The sequence below is a fragment of the Vipera berus genome (assembly GCF_964194415.1).
Source record: "Vipera berus genome assembly, chromosome: 4".
NCBI lineage: Eukaryota > Metazoa > Chordata > Lepidosauria > Squamata > Viperidae > Vipera > Vipera berus.
In genome coordinates, this window is record NC_138206.1 from 67,200,988 (window position 1) to 67,220,782 (window position 19,795).

Here is a 19,795-nt window from a genome sequence, read left to right on the forward strand (position 1 = left end):
GGACCTTGGAGATCATCTAGTCCAACCCCCTGCTCAGGCAGGAAACCCTATACCATTTCAGACAAATGGCTGTCCAGTCTCTTCTTAAAAACTTCCAGTGTTGGAGCATTCACAGCTGCTGGAGGCAGCTTGTTCCACTGGTTAATTGTTCTAACTGTCAGGAAGTTTCTCCTTAGTTCTAGGTTGCTTCTCTCCTTGGTTAGTTTCCATCCATTGCTTCTTGTCCTGCCTTCAGGCACTTTGGAGAATAGCTTGACTCCCTCTTCTTTGTGGCAGCCCCTGAGATATTGGAACACTGCTATCGTGTCACCCCTAGTCCTCTTCATTAAACTAGAGATAACCAATTCCAGCAGCCGTTCCTTATATGTTTTAGCCTAGATATACGTATGTATATGTATGTATATATGTCTGTGTTTATGTATATATATTGATTGAAACAATACATTTGCTACTGGCTCACTTCTGTCCTTTCAGTTCTGTGATAATTATTTGATTAAGATGATTTTCTAATGTTCAAGGAATCTTGAAGATATTTTTGAAACTTCACAGAGTTTTCACAGGGAAAACTAATAGAAGCACATCAGCGTCTCTGAAAATCAGATTGACTTGCCATCATATTTAAATCTGTCTGTAGTATGATGGTGCAGATGATGATTTGATCCCAGACAATTAGAAAACAATGATTCTGATTATTTCCTGGCATTGTTAGAGTAGGACAAAAAAATCACCTGAAACTTTGGAGAAGATCTGAAATATTCAGGGGCTTTCTTGAGAGAAAAATAATTACAGAAAACCGTGTCGCAAAGTTTCAAAGTTTGAAAACCATGGAATTAAACCAGACTGTGAGATCTTTCATATATATCATAGTAATGTTTGCAGTTTATAGGGAGATATAGACTCTGAATTTTTAAATCTGAGTTTCCAGTTTCTTAAATAACCTTTTTATACTTAAGATTACCAACATTGAGTAAAATGAGTGTTTAATAAAACTTTAAACACATATTTGAATTACAGTTACTTAAGCAGGATTAAATAATTAAATAAACACCTGAACAGTGTTGGCAACAAACTTGAGTGTACTTTGCTGTAAGACTGCAGCAAGCATTAATGAATTTTCAGTAGCTAGGGGTGCGCAGTTATTTATTTTGAAACATTTTGTTTCCAACTTCCTGTACAAATAGCTCTCTATGTTCACAATTTCTATTCTCTTCTACTTTAGGATATTTCTCCTGTCATTAATAAAATGCTTAGTATGAATGAAATGCTTTAAAGCTACATCCAAGTGAGACAGTGTTTGTTAATTCTGCTTCTTAGATTTTTTTCATGTTTCCTTGAATAATTTTAGAAAGGATTCTGATTTGTATCTAAAACCAAAACATGTTAATTAGTGGATTTTATGACAAGACTGTAATATCTTTTGTCTGAGTCAAGTATACTTGATCAATCTAGTCCATAACCTCAAGTTCAGTGCAATGCTGTGTCTTCATGAGTTGAAAGCTCCAATTAATGCAAAATGCAATTATCTATTTCTTGACTAAATGAGATCATAATAATACATAGATCAATGATAGACTCAAAACTATATCTGTTATAAAAAGGTCCAAATGTTAGTTTTAGCATTTAAAAAATTAGATAGCTAGGAATTAATATAATTTAGAAACCATATTCTGTCTTATTTTTCTTTTAGTTGGATTTTGAGGTCATGAAAAATGCTTCTTGATTGCACAATCATAAAAAGTATGCTAAGTTCAAAATAATATTGGCCACAACTATACAAGTTTTCAAGTGTCAATTCTCTTCTAAAAACCACTGTGAAGATGTTGATAAGCATGTGGCATATCAAGTATAGGGATCCACAGCATTATTTTCCAAAATTTCTACAAAACTAGTTGGGGTAGCTTTTTATTTTTATTATTATTTTTTTTAATCCCATTTATATCCCGCCCTTCTCCGAAGACTCAGGGCGGCTTACAATTTAAGCACAAACCAATGTGCTTAGCAATAGCCTTCATTCTATGTATATGCCTGCTTATTAGGGCTTTCGGCCCCCCCAAGCGGCATTATTACAAAGTCAGCTTATTGCCCCCAACAATCTGGGTCCTCATTTTTAGCTTAGCTTAAGTGAAAGTGTCACAGACAGAACTGATCATAAGTAAAAGGGCAACAATTCTACTGCAGACAGGTGCATCTGTGTAATTTATATGGTGGTTTATTATTCACGACAAATTATTGCTTCTTCAGGTTCTCTTAATATACCGGTACTTGGTTTCTTCAGAAGCATTTCCTTGCAATATCCCACACATGATATTTGTTAAGATTTTTGCTTTTATTACAAGTTATTTCATCAGGACTTCCTAGTTAAAGCTTGCTTTCAGAAACCACGGTTGGGAAAATAAGAGTGACCTTGCACATTAGAACACTGCTACTGAATATTCTGTATCTTCATAATAAGCTAATAAATATATAACAATCAGATACACCTTTGCTGAGAAAACTATTTGACATCCATCTCCATTTTTATTCTGTAATTGTTTGAATTAGTTTCATTTATTAATGCTAGTTATTGATAATTAGCATTATTAGGCTAATAGTGAAACTTTATTGTTTGGGATATTTAACTATTGCATTCTCTAAACCAAGAGAGCAACTCCCCCTGCTGGAAAGTCAGAGCATAATCATAATCCTTATGAAATGATTAATTGAAATTGAAATTTGGCATTGCCCAGAAAATCATTTGGAAATAACTCAATAGCTCAAACTACCAAGGGTCACCTAAATAATCTATATGAGATGTATGTGGTTTCCAACTGAACACTTATTTTCTGCTCACTAACACCTTAAACATTTTCAAAATTCTCAAAACAGTAAGATCCTTAAAAAGGTAAAGGTAAAGGTTCCCCTGCACATGCGTGCTAGTAGTTTCCGACTCTAGGGGCCGGTGCTCATCTCCGTTTCAAAGCCGAAGAGCCAGCGCTTGTCCAAGGACGTCTCCGTGGTCATGTGGCCAGCATGATTAGACGCCAAAGGCGCACGGAACGCTGTTACCTTCCCACTGGAGTGGTCCCTATTTTTCTACTTGCATTTTTACGTGCTTTCGAACTGCTAGGTTGGCAGAAGCTGGGACGAGTAACAGGTGCTCACTCTGTTACGCGGCACTCGGGATTCGACCCAGCAAACTGCTGACCTTCTGATTGACAAGCTCAGCGTCCTAACCCACTGAGCCACACCGCGTCCCTTAAAGATCCTTAAAAGTATTCAAATTATCTTACATATTCAAATAAAAGTTTTCAGAACAATAAGCACTAGTTATAAAATAGTGAGAATTTGAATTACATATTCTATAATCCAGTGGAAGCTTTATAAAATGTATCATCATTCTACTAAATTTAGGATATTTACTCCTTAAGTTAAATTGAGTGGCAAGCCTGGATTATACTGGGTGCTATAGGCATCTGACTTGTCGATTACAGATGTCTACAACAATAAAATTGCATTGCCTTTTTCATTAGTCAGGAACGCTATGCTTGTGCAGACTTTATTGCTGCTGATACTTGCACTCCACATGAGTCTTTATAGCAGCTAATATCACTACAGTATATTGTCAAAGAGAATTATTCAGAGTCTGCATAAATTGAGAGGCTGAAGGGGATTACCTAACACACATATGTACTGAATTCCTGATTAGGGCTGCAAGGGTTTACTTTGGAATTTATTTCAGTTGGATAATCTCTTGGATTCAACCTTGGGTAATTAAGATGTCGGTCCTTGGCCTTGCACATGGCTTTAATTAGAAATAACTTAATATACCACTTCATAGTGCTTCACTATTCAGTATCATCCTTCCAGTTCAAAATGCACACATGCATTTTATAGCAGAACAACAACAAAAACGATGGCTATTCCATCATCATCCAGAGCTCTAAATCCTCTGGAGACTGCTTTCTTGCATTCTCCTTGCAAGGAGCAACTGTACAGAGCCCTTGCAGGTGATCTCAAGCCCTCTCCTTATCAGGAGAGGAATTACAAAAAAAAAACCAAACAAAAACAAAAACAAAACCAAAACAGTCTACTTGCCAGCTCTTCATTCCATCACAGTCATCAGTTTTCCTTTTAGTCGAGTTGTCCTCAATTCACCACATCCTTCCTGGTCCATCTTTTTGCTCAAACTTTGATCAAGTACTTTTAAAAGGACATTCATCTACTTCCTTTTTTGATTATTTTCAGAAATTGCTTAATAGTTTTCAACTATTAAGAGCCTTTGGATCAACATGTTTTACAGCACAGGTTGAGTTTTCTTCAGTTTTTAGTGAAGGAAGTTTTAAATACAAGTTTAAGGATTTAAAAAATAGCAAAAGGATGATTAAAACTTTGATTTTGGAAAGTTGGAAACTAAGAACCCAGATGGATCTGAAATAAGACTTTGGAATTAATTGTAAGAATCCTTCCCATGGGAAAGTGCTTTTGAACTCTCTTTAAAAAAAATAGGATAAGACTTTGAAGGTTGGCTACTAGAAGGAAGCAGAAGAAACTAAAGGTTACAATTAAAGGAGAAGAAGACTTAAATTTAACTTATTAATATAGAATGAAACAAAATATTTTAATACTGAACACTTTAAAGGACATTTTTAGCAATGGATCCAGAATTTAATTTTAAGAATGTTCATCTCTATAGATAGACTATATATAAAAGATATTATGGAAGAGGAACAGGTTTTATCAAACAAGACTGAAACTGATTATGGTCTGGCTTTAAAAATAACAGGCTACAAGAATCAAATGGAAAAAGTTGCCACAATGAACATAGAAATAAAACTGCCTGATGTCTTAATAATTAAAGAGAAAATACAAATATAGAGTGACCTGGATAATTTTCCACTATTGGATTTATAAAAGATACTTCTTTAAGGTTTGAAGAATTTTGTTAGACAGGACAAAGAAAAATGAAATCTAGTTCTAGGACATCATTTGGAGGGATTAAGGATTAAGATGGTTAGAAGTAAAAAGAAATAATATATACCGTGTTTCCCCTAAAGGTTCAACCCTTAGTCCGGCAGCACCGAGTAGGCATGTAGGCTGGTGCTCAAGCAGTCCAAAGGCGGAGGTGTGGGCAGCTGCTTCCACCGGTGGCCATTGGTGAAGGGCCCTGGCAGGCTGGCACTCCAGATCTTGGCCAGCTTGCTCCATGCCAGGTTTGGCCGCCGCCCACCATGTACCCTATCTGGTCTGCCACCACGCTCTTGCTGCTGCTTTGCTTCTCCACCCCATGCAGGGGCCCCGCCCCACCCCTGCATGCTTGCGGCCTACTGGTACTGGCAAAAAGTAAGCCCTCCTCGAAAGTAAAATGTAGTGCTTACTTCAGAGCCCAAAAGAAAGTAAGACCGGGTCTTAACTTTCAAGGAAACACGGTAGTTATTTGATGGTTAAAATAGATACATTATCTGCGGTAACAGTTAATGAACTTTTTCCAATTAGGATTGAACAATCTTTAAAGATTTGTTTATAGATAAAAGATGGGATATGGGAAAAAGAGAGTTTGTCGTACTTTAAAAGAAGGTATTACTAAAATTATTGATGTGATGAAAAGAGAATATATGACTTTATACATTTATTTTTTTACTATATTTCTTTCTTGCTTTCTTTTCTATATATATTTTTCTTTTTATTCTTTTAACTTTGTTTTAGTTTATCTGTTTTAAGTATAATTTTAATAAATTATAAAAAGAACAACAAATCCAAAGGGAATTAACAAAATTAATGGAATTTTATTTATAATTTTTAGTTGTAAGCTATCTGTTTACAAGAAAGCAGTCAGTTCATTTTACGAAAATACTTCAATTTTCCTGCAGGATCTGGAATTATCTGCAAAAGAAAAAAAAGTATTGCTATGAAAAGACAGTCTTTATATGCATGAATGATTGGTTTTGAAAACTCTATTAATCTTTAGCCTAAAATTATTGTCTTGCATTACATATTTCGAAAACATTATTTGCAGCTTTCTCCTTATCACATTTTCAAAGAATCTTCAGATTGATTTAAAAACAGATACAGATATTCACATACTAATACACTACATTCTGTTGATCTTACATAAATTCTACTTTACTATAAAAAATGGAAGTCCCCTAATTAGAAATTTTGGCTCTTTGCTTTATTTAGTCCCTTCCAGCCTAACTATAAGTATCTGCAAGTATTACTTACAACCAGGGCTTTTTTTCTCACAGAACAGCATTCCGGCACCTTTTTTTGAAAAAAAAAATCTTTTGCACAAGCTGTACTACTACCTCTATTGGCTTTTGAAAGCCAATAGGAAATGCTGCTGAGCGCACTAAAAGACCGGGCTGGCAAACATTGCACAGGCAAGTTGTCTGCAGCAAAGGCAAGTTGGCAGGAACTTTGCACCCCTCCCTGCTGTCCAACTACACCATCTCAACTAGGTGAGGACAAGGAGTGGGAGGTGGGTTCTGCGGAGTCCATGTGGACTCCTTCCTTGTGCTTACCCATGTCAGCCAGGCTGGTGGCCTACCCGGTGCTGGACCTGCGCCCCCGCTGCCGCCTTGTCCTGCACACCTACGTGGCCACCCTGGAGCACCTGGCCCTCAACGCGATGCACACTTCCACTGTGTTTTGTTCCCTCACCTTTGTATAAATGCGTGACTGCTGATTCCCGAGTGCTGGGGGAAAAAAGAGGAATCCCTAACCTCGCATGGCTAAATGTCAATTTCGACCTTAGCATCCAGCCCACAGCTATGTCAAATGGCTGCGCTGTCAGGGTGTGGCCTTGACACCCTCTCGGGGTCCATGATGGCAGCGGCTGCCATGAATTCCAACGAGGAGGCTGTTGCTATAGCAACAGTGCAGTGAAAAGGAGAGGGCTTGCAACTTCTGGTTGTAGTTATCCACGTTTCTGCACACTGAGATAATCGGCCACTTATACAAATATAGAGCCTATCATGCTTTTATATTTATATGGAACAGATACATTAACTGAAAATTTAGGGGAGAAAAAATTGTGGCCGATTATCTCAGTGTGCAGAAATGTGGATAACTACAACCAGAAGTTGCAAGCCCTCTCCTTTTCACTGCATGGGAATTCAGACCCAAGATGAACTTTTTGGTCAATCTCTGCTGGATCTTCCTAGGATAGGAAGGCTGAGAGGGAAAGCCAGAATCTTCACAATGCCAGTATACAGGTAAGCGCACTTCTCGGCAATCTTTCCTCTTTTTGTGCCCCCAGGAAGCAATTTCACCAACTTTCTCTTAGTAAGTAGCAGAGTTGCAAACGGCACAGCACAACCAACAAGTATAAGCCAATTAAGAAATAAACATAAATAAAATTATATAAATAAAAGATTAACAAGGTGAGAGTTCTGGCACCTTTTTTTAAAGAAAAAAAGCACTGCTTACAACATTATCTTTAAAAATAGCCACAGCTATTTTTTTTGTAAAAGATTAGATTTAGATTTAGAGTTTTGTAAAAGATTAGATTTAGATTTAGATTTGAGGAAGATAGGCTGATACTGACAAAAAAAATGGCTGAAACACACTGGCCCAAATGTTTTCACAATCTATATCTAACTCAAAAATCATTTTCTGTTGAAGTGCTATAGAATTTTAGAGAAAAGTTTGAATATTAATTCAATCTACAATATCAACTCTCAAGAAAATATTTATATAAGAGGTATACTTCCTTTTGAAATAGATTTTTCCAAAGAATTCAAACAATGAAAAATAAAGCATTAGAAATACAGGGAATAAATACAGTTTGCTCCCTATGAATTTCTATCTTGACTGACTGAACTGAAAACTGCAATAATTTCTTGATATTGTAACCTTTGCATTTGGTGAAGGAATTACTTCTATTTGCTTCAGGCATACCTGAAAGTTCAGCATTTGAATAGATGTAAATAATTAGTAGTTCAGGTCTGACATAGGCCCTAAATGCCACTATGCCAAGCAAGATGGCAGGGTAATGAGATGTACTTAAAGTACGGTACATAAAATGTCACTGTGCAATAGCAGCAAACTTTCATTTTCATGCAGGGTAGAAAACTAGATAGTTAAATGGCACTAAAATTGCTGGCACACTGCTTTTGGCATATGGGTGACATTTTCTCATGTGACATTTTCTATTAAGACTGTGTGTGTTAATAGGTATTTTTCAAATGATAGTGCTTAAAGAATTCAACTTACTGTTTCACTGCCTGGTTTCCACCCAGCAGGACAAACTGAGAAAATAATGAAGACCAACGTTAACATGTTGGTTAAAATTTAAACAAACTTTTTTCTTCTTCTTCTTCTGTAGACTACTAAGGCCAAATACCTATTATAAAGATTAAAAAAAGGTTTTCTGCAAATAAAAATTTGATTGTAAAGTCCCAATTCTAAGTACTCAGGCCTAGACTAGGCTGAGTTTTTCAGCTAACCCTTTGTATCTGGAACATATATGCGAGGATGTAGGCAGTACTAAGTAACAGTTTCATTTATTTCTTCATAAACCTGTTTAACATCAAGAGTGATATAAATAAACATGAAAGTCTAATTTTTGTTCTGCATATGTATACAAATCTTGTTTTTTTACTAGATGAATGTTTAACCAAATTCAAGTTTAGCTTCTGCATATTATGCTGTAATTCTTAAATCAATTACTTGTTTCTAGTACATATTTTTAACTTCAACAGATAAACATGTTGTTTGAATATTAGTAATATGTTTTATAAGCAGAAAGTACACTTTAGACAACAAAAGTAGGATATCTATAGCACTTTACAACATATTAATTTTCTCAATCAGTACAAAGTATCCCAAATTCTCTGGTGACATAGATCAGAAAGATTAAATAGTAGATAAAGTCATTCTGCTAATCAAATGTGAATAATTTTGATGAAGATGTGAAAAGGGTAGCACATTACACGTTTGATATAGATCCAATACCATCTGTGGCAGTATCTATCCAGTTATTATAGCAGAGTTTAATGGTATAAAAAGATAAAGGTTCCCCCGCACATGCGTGCTAGTCGTTTCCGACTGTAGGGGCCGGTGCTCATCTCCGTTTCAAAGCCGAAGAGCCAGCGTTTGTCCGAGGACATCTCCGTGGTCATGTGGCCGGCATGACTAGACACCAAAGGTGCACGGAATGCTGTTATGTTAATGGTATAGTTCTGGTTATTACAGATTTACAGTATGAATCTGAATAGGATTTTTAAAAATCTGAATAACGATATTAAGAAAGGGAACATCCACTGCTTTCCTTTTTTGTATAGTGATCGACTAATATACAGGAGAAAGATACTACAATTTCAGGATTATTCCAGCTTGGAGTTTTGAGGGAATAATGAACCATAGTCCAAGTGTTATAACTTTGTATTTAATTACTATTGCTACCAAAACATTTATTTATTAGACTTTTATCCCACTGTTATTACTTTATAAGTAACTCAAGGCAGCGAACATACATAATATTCTTTCTTCCTTCTATTTCTCCCATAACAATCCTGTTGAGGTAAGTTGGACTGAGAGAGACTGACCGGCCCAAAATCATCCAGCCAGTTTTCATTGTTAAAGACAGGATAGAATTCACAGTCCCTGGTTTCTAGGCCAAAACAACTGCACCAAACTGAATATAGAAGTACCTTCTCCATGTTTGTCAGTATATTGGAATGCTTGTACTAGACGAAGGCTTTCATCTACCGATCTGCCAACAGGAAGATCATTCATTGTTATTTGTCGAAGAGTTTTCTTGTCATCAATAATAAACAGACCTCTGTGAAAAGATTTTTAAAAATGAACAAGATAATTTTTCATTTTTGAAAATAGTGAAAGATGTATCTGCTACACCCTTTTTATACTGTATACTAGAACAAAATAGTTAAAAATAATTGAAAATTCTCTAAATGCTTTGTACTGTTTTTAATTTCATCATTATTTGAATACAAAGATTTTGGATACTTGAAATAATTTTAATTATTAACCTAATATTTAAGGGTTGCACCACTGTATTAGACATAAGATATAACAAATATTTGATTAAAAAAGTTGAAGCATTCCATATTTCTCTTATCACTGCTGCAATATATGTATTAAAAAACCCAGAACAGTTAATATTATACCTAAGAGCATGTCCTTGGTCCTCTAGATAAACTCCATAGTCTTTTGAAATCTGGTGTGTCAAATCAGAAAGAAGAGGTATCTTCACTGGTCCAAGCCCTCCTTGTTTTCGAGGTGTATTTATCCTATTACAATAAAAAGTAGCCAAATATTCAATTAAAGCATTATTTTATACTTTACACTAATCTTGTACAGATAATTAGTATCATAAACATGCTCCCAAAGCATATTTAATCACAAAAAGTAGGATTACGTTCCAGTGCATAAAATTAAATGAAAAAATTCTTAATGGAAGAGTAAGGCAGCCCTGTGGTTCTCAAGCATATTGAGATAGCTCAATAATGTTACTTTAGTGACTCATACATGCAATTAATTCAGATAAATTTAAAATTTATGGTATAAGGATTATAATAAAATTTTCAGGCATCACATTTGTTTGAATTTTACAGGATTGTAAAATAATAATTTGTATAAGTAAAAAGATAGGAAAAGCACATACCATGCTAAATGAGTGAACTGTGAATCTACTGAACAAGCTACCACTTCAGCATCAATTGCTCTAAATTCTTCAATTCTGTCACTAAATGCTATTATTTCCGTTGGACACACAAATGTGCTAAAGAGAGATGAAAATTAGATATTTTAAAAACTGAAATAATAGTTTAAATGCTGTATTATTTTAAATGCTATATTGCTAATGCAAGGATATATTTTCCATAGTGTTTAAGAAAATTTCTTGAACTGTAATCTTATTATATTGGCTACCTAATATTCTATTCTGAACATTTCAGACAAGTACTATGCATGGGCATATACTTACAGTGCCAATGTAACTATGTATTTTATGACATTAAGATATTAACAAGCACTTATTTAGTAGCACAAATAAATCAATTTCACATTTTGAACTTTTTTCAATATAACTTAGTAAAATGCAGTTTTACAGTTGCAATAAGTAAAAATGTTTGTGTATATTCTAAAATCTGTATCACATATTTATATCTTCCATTTATTATTAACTGTGCTTAAGACAACCAGCAATAATAAAATAAAGTCTTCAAAGCTGGCTGTTTTCTGTACTGTATATCCTTTCTCCCATTTTAATGTTTTCAACATGGGGGGAAAAAACCTCTAAATTCCTTTCATCTATTTTTTTGTCTACGCATGGAAATATCTATGAAATATTTCTGCTCAGCAAACATGATTTTGCAAAAACACATATGTACTAACACATTTGCTTACAAATCAAGAGGATAAAAGAAGAAAATAAGGTATTTTCCTTCAAAATCTGCTAATTTCAGTTCTTTAAACTCTCCATTGATGACAGCTGTTCCCTCCCAGTCAGGTGCTGGTTTAGAAACTAAAACAACAGCAACAAACAAAAGATGTAAACATTTAAATGAACATTTTGATTTTATTTCAAATAAATAGTAATAAATAGTGGTATCACTCAAAATGAATGGGTAATATTTTCATTCTAGTAAATGAAGAAAAATGTAATTTTGTTTCAAAAACTGAGTATTTAGTAGTCAAATTATTAAACATTAACTTTTGCATTTATTTTTTATTGCAGCAACATATACTTAGGAATTGTTAAACTACTAAAATCCATGAATTTTTAAAACTGATATATGTAGAAATACCACCCCAAATATTTAAGGATTGAATTAGTGCTTTTATTGTTGGGAATTATGGCTAAACTTTGTTCTGTGAGGCATTATTTGAAATGTATAAAATAAAAGTTAAATTATTTTTAAATCAGTTTATTTTTTTAAATAGCATAGTAAAATATGTAAATGTAGTTGCTTATTAAAACTATTACAGACATTTATTATAAAGCACTGAGTGTCTTTAATAGCTGGCAATATTTAAAGTCTAAAATAAAATAAAAGATATTTGTGTATTAAGGCTGTGGGTGTTGCCTTTCTGTTAAGGCAATGAGTAGAAATGGATTATGTTGACAGTACATTGTATGCTACAAAAAGGTAAATGTTTATATTCGTAGTGATAAAATATGCTGACATAAATTTCTGCAAAATATTATTCTTCATGATTCAGTGTACTGTAGTTATCTCTCTCTATATAAAATAGATTATACATACACATATGTATAGATTAGATACATTTACTATACACACACAGAGTATGTAAAATTACACAGAAGCAAGTACCTAATGCCACTGAAACTAAACTAAATTCAGACTGAGATCATAACCAAAATTCAGGTTAGAAAAGAAAGATTAAATTCTTAACTGAGCAATTTTATACATATCTACTTTTTATACTGATCTGTATACTCTCAGTATATCTCTCAATATATAATACTGTACATAATATTGTAAGTTAGAAAGACAACTGAAACTGTTATTGGAACATCCTTGTACTAGAACATATGTGCGGTATGGATATTTTAAAACGTCTGATATTTTAAAATTATTTCCCAAGAAATAATTTTGGATTATTTGTAATGGATTAATAATAAATTTTAGTCTATTAAAAACAGCAGTCTAAAACCTTTGCTTATAATCTAATAATACACGCACCCAAAATATAAGGGGGGAAAAGCAGCTTTGCAAATAATTCTAATAAAACTTACAAAGAAAATCCAGTAGGCGTATGTGAGAACGAAAGAATAGTTTTGCCTGTCATGCCATTTAATTTATTATGAACTGCTAGTATAATTCATCTTTAGAATGTCCCAAGAAACTATAAATTTTTAGCAACGTATTAAGTGTAGTAATATTTTTCTACCATTTCAGGCCCCAAAGTAGTGTTTCTAAAAGAATGGCCCTGATTCTCCTGCTTCTTTCTATGACTCATTACACCAGAAGTTTTTCCTGACGTGTCCTTTGTCTGAAGCTGTATTTAGCAGATATTTGGAACAACAAACAGTATTAGTGATTGCTGTTCAATTTAACCCATTTCTTCTCTGCTCATAGCAGCCTGGGAAAAGTTCACATTTAAATCCTTTTTTGAGTTTTTGAAGAAAGCCTTTTCATTATCTCCATGCTGTTGTTATATTATATGTCATATTATACGGTGAGCAAGAAAAGAGACTTGGTGTGACAACTCTTTCCCTGGCATCACAATACACATCTCTTTCCCTGGCATCACAATACACATCTCTTAAGCTCTACCATGGGCCTTTGTGTTACCAATGCAATACAACACAGCTTTCTCCATGGTAATAGTACTCCAGATGTGTCGGACTTCCCACGGCCTCCCACCCTAACTGCAACCCATTCTTGGAGCCTGGCTGAGGAAGACCAAATGCTCTTAAGGGACAGGCGCTGTGCGACAAAGATGGCCTTTCAAGCAGGGTCTCTGCAGACCAAACGGCTGCAACGACAGGAAGCCCAGCTTGCAATTAGGAAAGGTACGGCTAAGGCGACAGGGAGAAGACGGGGCCTTCGGGTCTTTCTGTCACTCCAGGACTGAAAAGACAAGGCAGAGGCTGGCTCGGGCAGCTCCGCCTCGCCCCGTCCCCTTCTCCCGGCCGCATGGCACGGCGGCCTTTTTTTTTGGTGCACCTACTCTTGGCCTTGCTGAGGTGGAGTGAGTGGTCTTTGACGGGCACCCGCGATGCCTCGCCAGGATACACCTCGCCCCCAGCGTAGTAATGGCACTTCTCGTCGCCGAAGCCGAAGCTCTGAGCAGCCTCAGCGGCCCCCGCCTGCTCGGACATCGTAGCCGCCAACGTCAGCAAAACCATGCAGCAGACTGCTAACGGTTCTGCCACGGGTTTCAACCGCCGGCGCCTCCCGCTCATTCTCGCCGCCTCCTGGCTTTCGCCCGGCGGCCCGCGCGCCAGCCTGCCGACTGCCATAGCCCACGGATCAGCCGCACGTCTCGCTGGCCCAGCTGGCAGAGCGCGACAGGGACAAGGACAGGCAGGCAGGCAGGCAGGCCAGGCCCGGAGGAGGAAGAACCAACCAACCGAGCTGCTTTCTGGGGCGGGGCCGACGGCCGTCCCACTCTGGGAGACGCGCAAGCACGGCAACGGCCGCGCTTCCTCCCTTCGCTTCGCAGGGACGCGCAGCTGGCCGTGGCTGTTTTTTTTTGGAGACGGCGGGGAGATGTTGGTTGTTGATCGGCCTTGCCCGTTCTCTTAAAGTCCTTGTTCAGGAGCTTTAAGCCTGTTCTGTTTAAAACTACATGGTGCGAATCCCGTGCCTTTGAATAGATCTAAATGCTGATAGATCAGCGCTTTTGATTATATGTCATCAAGTCAGTGTCGACTCTTAGAACCACATAGATTTTCTCCGTGGTGACCTAACGCTAAGCTGGTCCTGTAGATCTTCCAACGGTGCACCTGAATCCATACGCTTTCCTACTGGTTGCCCTTCTCTTTCCTTCCAGTGTCAGCACTATAGTTGAAGAGTTACTACATTTGTGATGTTTTTGGACGTTTAAACTTTCTAAACTATGATTTATGATCTATGACCTATCACTTTGTTGTTTGTACACTGAGAGCTTATGCACTGGAGACAGATTTCTTGTGTGTCCAATCACACTTGGCCAATAAAGAATATTCTATTCTATTCTATTCTATTCTATTCTATTCTATTCTATTCTATTCTATTCTATTCTATTCTATTCTATTCTATTCTATTCTATTCTATTCTATTCTATTCTATTCTATTCCATTCCATTCCATTCCATTCCATTCCATTCCATTCCATTCCATTCCATTCTGTGGGGAAAGACATTTGTCAAGTCTAACATAATGGCTATTTTAAGGGAAGATGAGCAGAACTAATGTGATATAATGCCACAAATTTCCAATTTCACAGGTAGTCCAGGTTACTGTGATCAACAGTATCAAAAGTTGCTGAGAGCACAAAAATGACAAAAACAAAAAACAACCCCACAAACCCACTGGAAACTTCGGCTAGTGCAAAATGAAGTAGCCTGAGTTCTTACTGGGTAGTCTTGTTCTTGGATGTCCTCTGCTGTGGGAACTGTACTAACTATTGTATGACTTTGATGCATTACTAGGTTCCTGTGATCACCTATAAAACTCTACATGGCTCACAGCTTGATTGTTTATGACTTCTTATCCCAGACAGTTTGCCTACTTTTCTCAGTGAGTAGAGAATTGCCTATTGAGGGGAAGGGAGTGAAGAATTTGATAAAGTAGATCACAGCCTACTTCTTTTTAAGACAGAACAGTATGGGATAATCTATATTGCTACCAGATGTATTTGCAGTTGGCTGACCAACTGCACTCAGTGTGGTCCTCAGTTGAAGCACATTTACATAGAGGGAAGTATGCAGTACCTCAAAGTTCTGTTGGGCCCAGTGTTCTTCATCATCTTTATAAATGACCTAGATAAGGAGATTGAGGGGCATTCATCAAATTTGCAGATGATACAAAGCTGTGGGGAATTGCTAATATAGGCTCATGATCATTAGCTAGCAGTGTGCTGCAGCTGCCAACAAAGCCAGTGCAGTCCTAGGCTGCATCAACAGAGGGATAAAATTAAGCTTACAGGAAGTGATAATACTTCTCTACACTATACTGGTGAGGCCACATTTGGAACACTAGTTCTAGTCATCATGATACAAAAAAAAAGATACTGATGACATGAAAAGAATGCAGAGAAGAGCAACAAAGATGATAATTTAGTCTGGAGACTAAATTGTATGATGAATCGTTAAGGGAATTTGGTATTTATTTATTTATTTATTTATTTATTTATTTATTTATTTATTTATTTATTTATTTTAATCCCATTTATATCCCGCCCTTCTCCGAAGACTCAGGGCGGCTTACAATCTAAGCACAAATCAATGTGCTTAGCAATAGCCTTCATTCTATGTATATGCCTGCTTGATTAGCCCAATGAAGAAAAGGTTCAGGGGAGACTTGAATACTTGAAGGCCTTCAAGTATTTACCTCCATAGCACCTGATTGCAGGACAAGAAGCAATAGGTGAAAGCTTGTCAGAGAGAGATTCAGCCTCAAATTAAGGAGGAATTTCTTGAAACCGAGAAGTCAATCAGCAGAACAGCTTACCTCCCAAAGTAGTAGGCATTCCATTGCTGAAGGTTTTTGAAGAAAAGAGTGGACAAACATTTCTTTGGGATGTTATAAAGACTTCTACCTTGGACTTCAACCATGGGACTAGATCAGCGGCCCTCAACATTTTGGGCACCAGGGACCAGTTCCATGGAGAGAGATTTTTCTGCAGACTGGAGTGTGCGCTGCCAGTCAGATGGGGCTTGGCTTGTTTGTACAGCCTGGTTTCTGGCATGTCATGGACCAGTGCCAGTCCACGGACTGGGTTTTGGGGACCCCTGGATTAGATGATATCCAAGGTCCTTTCCAGCCTTATGATTCTAAGGAAGAAAGGAAGGGAGGAAAGGGAAGAAAGGAAGAGAGGAGAGGAGAGGAGAGGAAAAGAAAGAGAAAGTATTTTCTATAAGGGCTCCCCTTTTTTATAATTGTTTGCCCTCAAAGCAAGGGTGATGCCCACTCTCATGAGTTTCTGAACATTTGTAAAACTTTCTCAGAAAGCCTTGTGGACATTAGACATGATTGTTATTATCTGTATCATTCTACAGTGATTCATAAAATTTATTATTACAGTTTTATTCTGTACCAATTACATTGTTGCTGTTCCAGTTGAATCGCACAAGATTAAAGTGAGATTATATGTTAAAATATTAAATTCAAACTTTTGAATTAATTATATGACTTTCTTCATTAAAAGTTGTGATGGGCCTAGGTAATAATTTTTACTGAATTGTTTTGGCATTAATTTGAGATGACAGAAATTCAGTTTTAATTATATAGGTGTCAGATTTTAAGCAGCTTGATGAGCATTTATGAAATTAGATTTACAGTTATATTTCAATCTTGTGTTTTTGTGTTTCTTCCAAACGTAAGCTTTTTTGTCTGAAGCTCATTTTAATCCTTCGTTTCTCCTACCACCTATGTTTCTGGGGAAATCTCTCTTTATTTTTTATCTCTTTTCCACAAATAGAAATGTGGAAATCCTTTTCAATATCACAGGGACATACTGTATGTCCCTGCTTGTCTTGTTAGTGAAATAATCCATATTTTCTTCAAGCCTGGCCAATTTCACCGATTCAATTAACGTTCTATGGATTCTGTTTCCATGCTGTGGTTGCACTTTCTTTTCCTTTACCTTCAATAGCCAGCTTTGATTTATGGAGTATAAATAATTCAATAATAACTCAAAAGCAGACAAGATATTGAGGAACTTGAAAAAAACTGGACTTTATCTGTTTCACTAAAAAATGGAGAAATAAGGGAAGAGGGTGAAAGTTCATTCTCCAAGCTTGAGGGTTGGTTTCTGAATGTTTCGTTACCAGGCTAACATCTTCAACAGAGTTTAGGGGATGTCAGTAGCAGCGTTCTTCTGTTTACAAGGGCTTCAGGTTTGGGTGTGTCAAGTGAGGTTTTTGTGATGGGTCAGCATTTGATGATGACAAAGGTTTCATCGATGAAGTGTGTCCAGAATTTTGGTTGAATGGTGGGTAGAGCTATGGATTTAAGTTACTGCATGACTGCTTCTGCTATAAGGCCTGATATGGGAGATCCCGTATGATGGTTTCTGTTTCATGAAATTCCTGTATCTGTGCCTCAACACATACAAGTTCAACGGAAAAATGTACAAACAATACAAGGTAACCTGATGGGATCTTCCATATCTGGCCTTATAGCAGAAGCAGTCATGCGATGACTCATCATCAAACACTCCCAAATTGAAGAAACATACGACCTACTTAATAATATATTCCCTGGGATCAAATTTACACGAGAAGAGGAAACAGACAACAGACTCCCATTCCTCGACAGTGACATAAGGAGACTGGACAATGGAAAACTGGAAACCCATGTCTACTGCAAACCTATGCACATAGACCAGATCCTCAGCTTCACAAGCACCCACCCTACCACACACAAAAGAAGCTGTGACCAGACCCTCTTCAGAGGGACCAGGACAAACTTCAGCACCACAACACTAAGAAAAGCAGAAGAGAAATGACTGCTTGATGTCTTTCTCTGTAATGGCTATCCAAAAAACTTCATATTCTGACACACAGCACCCAAACCACAACACACCACACAGCTGACCACCATGCAAAAACTAACCCTACCATATGCAAAAGGGGTGTCGGAAATGATAGCCAGAATTCTCCAACCCCTAGGAATAGCACTAGCCCACAAATCCACAGCCACATTCCGCCAGGAATTATCAAGAACCAAAGACAAGATACAGAAGGATGAAAGAAACGATGTAATCTACAAAATGAACTGTAACGATTGTAACCAATTCTATGTGGAACAAACATTATGTCAATTAAATACCAGGATCCACAAACGCCGCCTGGCATTCAAATGCTATGACCCCAAATCCTTAATCTCTACCCACACCGACACCAAACAACAGCATTTTGATTGGAGCAACACTAAAACCATTGGCCACGCTACCACCCGTCACTCTTGTGAGTTCATAGAAGTCTGACACTCCATAAGCAATTCCATCAACAGACACATTGACCTACAACCAGCCGACGAACCCCTTAGAATCCAAATCAATTGCACAGGCAACCAGAGACAGTACTGATCCTCAAGCAACCCATGCAAGCCCCCCCCTCCCACCAGCAGTTCACCTCCCAAAGACCCTGACCTGATGTAACCTTCCCATCACAAGACCTATTCAATCCACAAAACCCTACAGATTTCAGCTGGTTGGTAATGGATACTCTTTTCTGTAATTAGTATTTGCTTTTTCTTAATTAAGAAGATAAAATTAGCCTAGAAGCAGACAGGAAAATTTGGCTAAATTAAAGTTTTCTCCCCCACATTCTGAGTAAAAGTAATTGAAATGATAGAGATTTTCATCAAACAGAATCTCCCAAAGAAAAGTATATTCTAAAATTCAGTAGGTAGTTTGGCAAAGTATATAGGCTGTGCATCAGAGTAGGAATATGTTGCATCGATGCATGGGAAGCACATGGTAAGCAAAATGTGAAAAGAGTTTCCTGTTGTAAGAATGAAAAGGAAATCACCAAAGGGCCGTCAACTGAATAAAGTTACAGAGAGATTTGCTTTTTGTCTCAAAAAAAAAAGGAATATTCAGCTCATTAATAATGTAAATAACATTAACTAATTTCTGTAAAAATTCTGTAGAAAAATCCTCACCTTTCCACTCTCCAGACTAAATCTAGAATAGCTCTTTGCTGGAAGTATTTATGGGATGATATGATTAGAGTTTTCTAACATTTAAAATGTAATATCTTTGTTTTCTAAAACAAATAGATCAAATTTTAATATCTGGTGCAAGGTGGGGGTACGGCCCACTATTAGACTGTGGCCTATTTGGAACCAGGCCAAGTGAGCAGTGGGTCAGCGTGCATGCATGTAAAGTTGCGTGCTTCACATAGAGACGGACACAGAGCTGGGGTGAAGATGAGTTTATTCTGAACAGAACGAACTGGGGAAACAGGGAAGCCTGGAGTCTATTTGTACCTGCCCAGGTGGATGGCATCCAATCAGTTCAAACCTGGGCTTCCTGCCAGTGCATGTGACAATGGGTGTAGATCCTGGCTTCCCACCAGGCTGACCATGCCTGGGGCTGTCAACAGCTTAAGTCATTAGGCTTATCCTGAGTGAGCAGTCATTGCCCGGAGCTGTCCAGCCCCTCTGCTGATCTGC

At 37.1% G+C, this 19,795-nt stretch overlaps 1 protein-coding gene across 2 annotated transcripts; it reads right to left on the reverse strand.

The window, feature by feature from the left end:
- Positions 1-5,742: 5,742 nt before the first annotated feature.
- On the reverse strand, positions 5,743-14,006 carry PRDX4 (peroxiredoxin 4). Of its 2 annotated transcripts, none has more exons than XR_014026423.1 (7): positions 13,639-14,006; positions 11,347-11,464; positions 10,604-10,720; positions 10,107-10,229; positions 9,630-9,760; positions 8,191-8,320; positions 5,743-5,859 (listed from the first exon to the last, which is right to left on the reverse strand). XR_014026423.1 is itself a non-coding variant. In XM_081327547.1 (7 exons), exons 1-7 carry the CDS (start codon positions 13,928-13,930, stop codon positions 5,809-5,811), a joined length of 867 nt encoding a protein of 288 aa, XP_081183673.1. In that variant the 5' UTR covers positions 13,931-14,004; the 3' UTR covers positions 5,743-5,808. The 2 variants fall into 2 exon arrangements, 1 of the variants encoding a protein (XP_081183673.1); XM_081327547.1 differs by having other exon boundaries at positions 8,191-8,225; positions 13,639-14,004.
- Between the last annotated feature and the right edge of the window lie 5,789 nt (positions 14,007-19,795).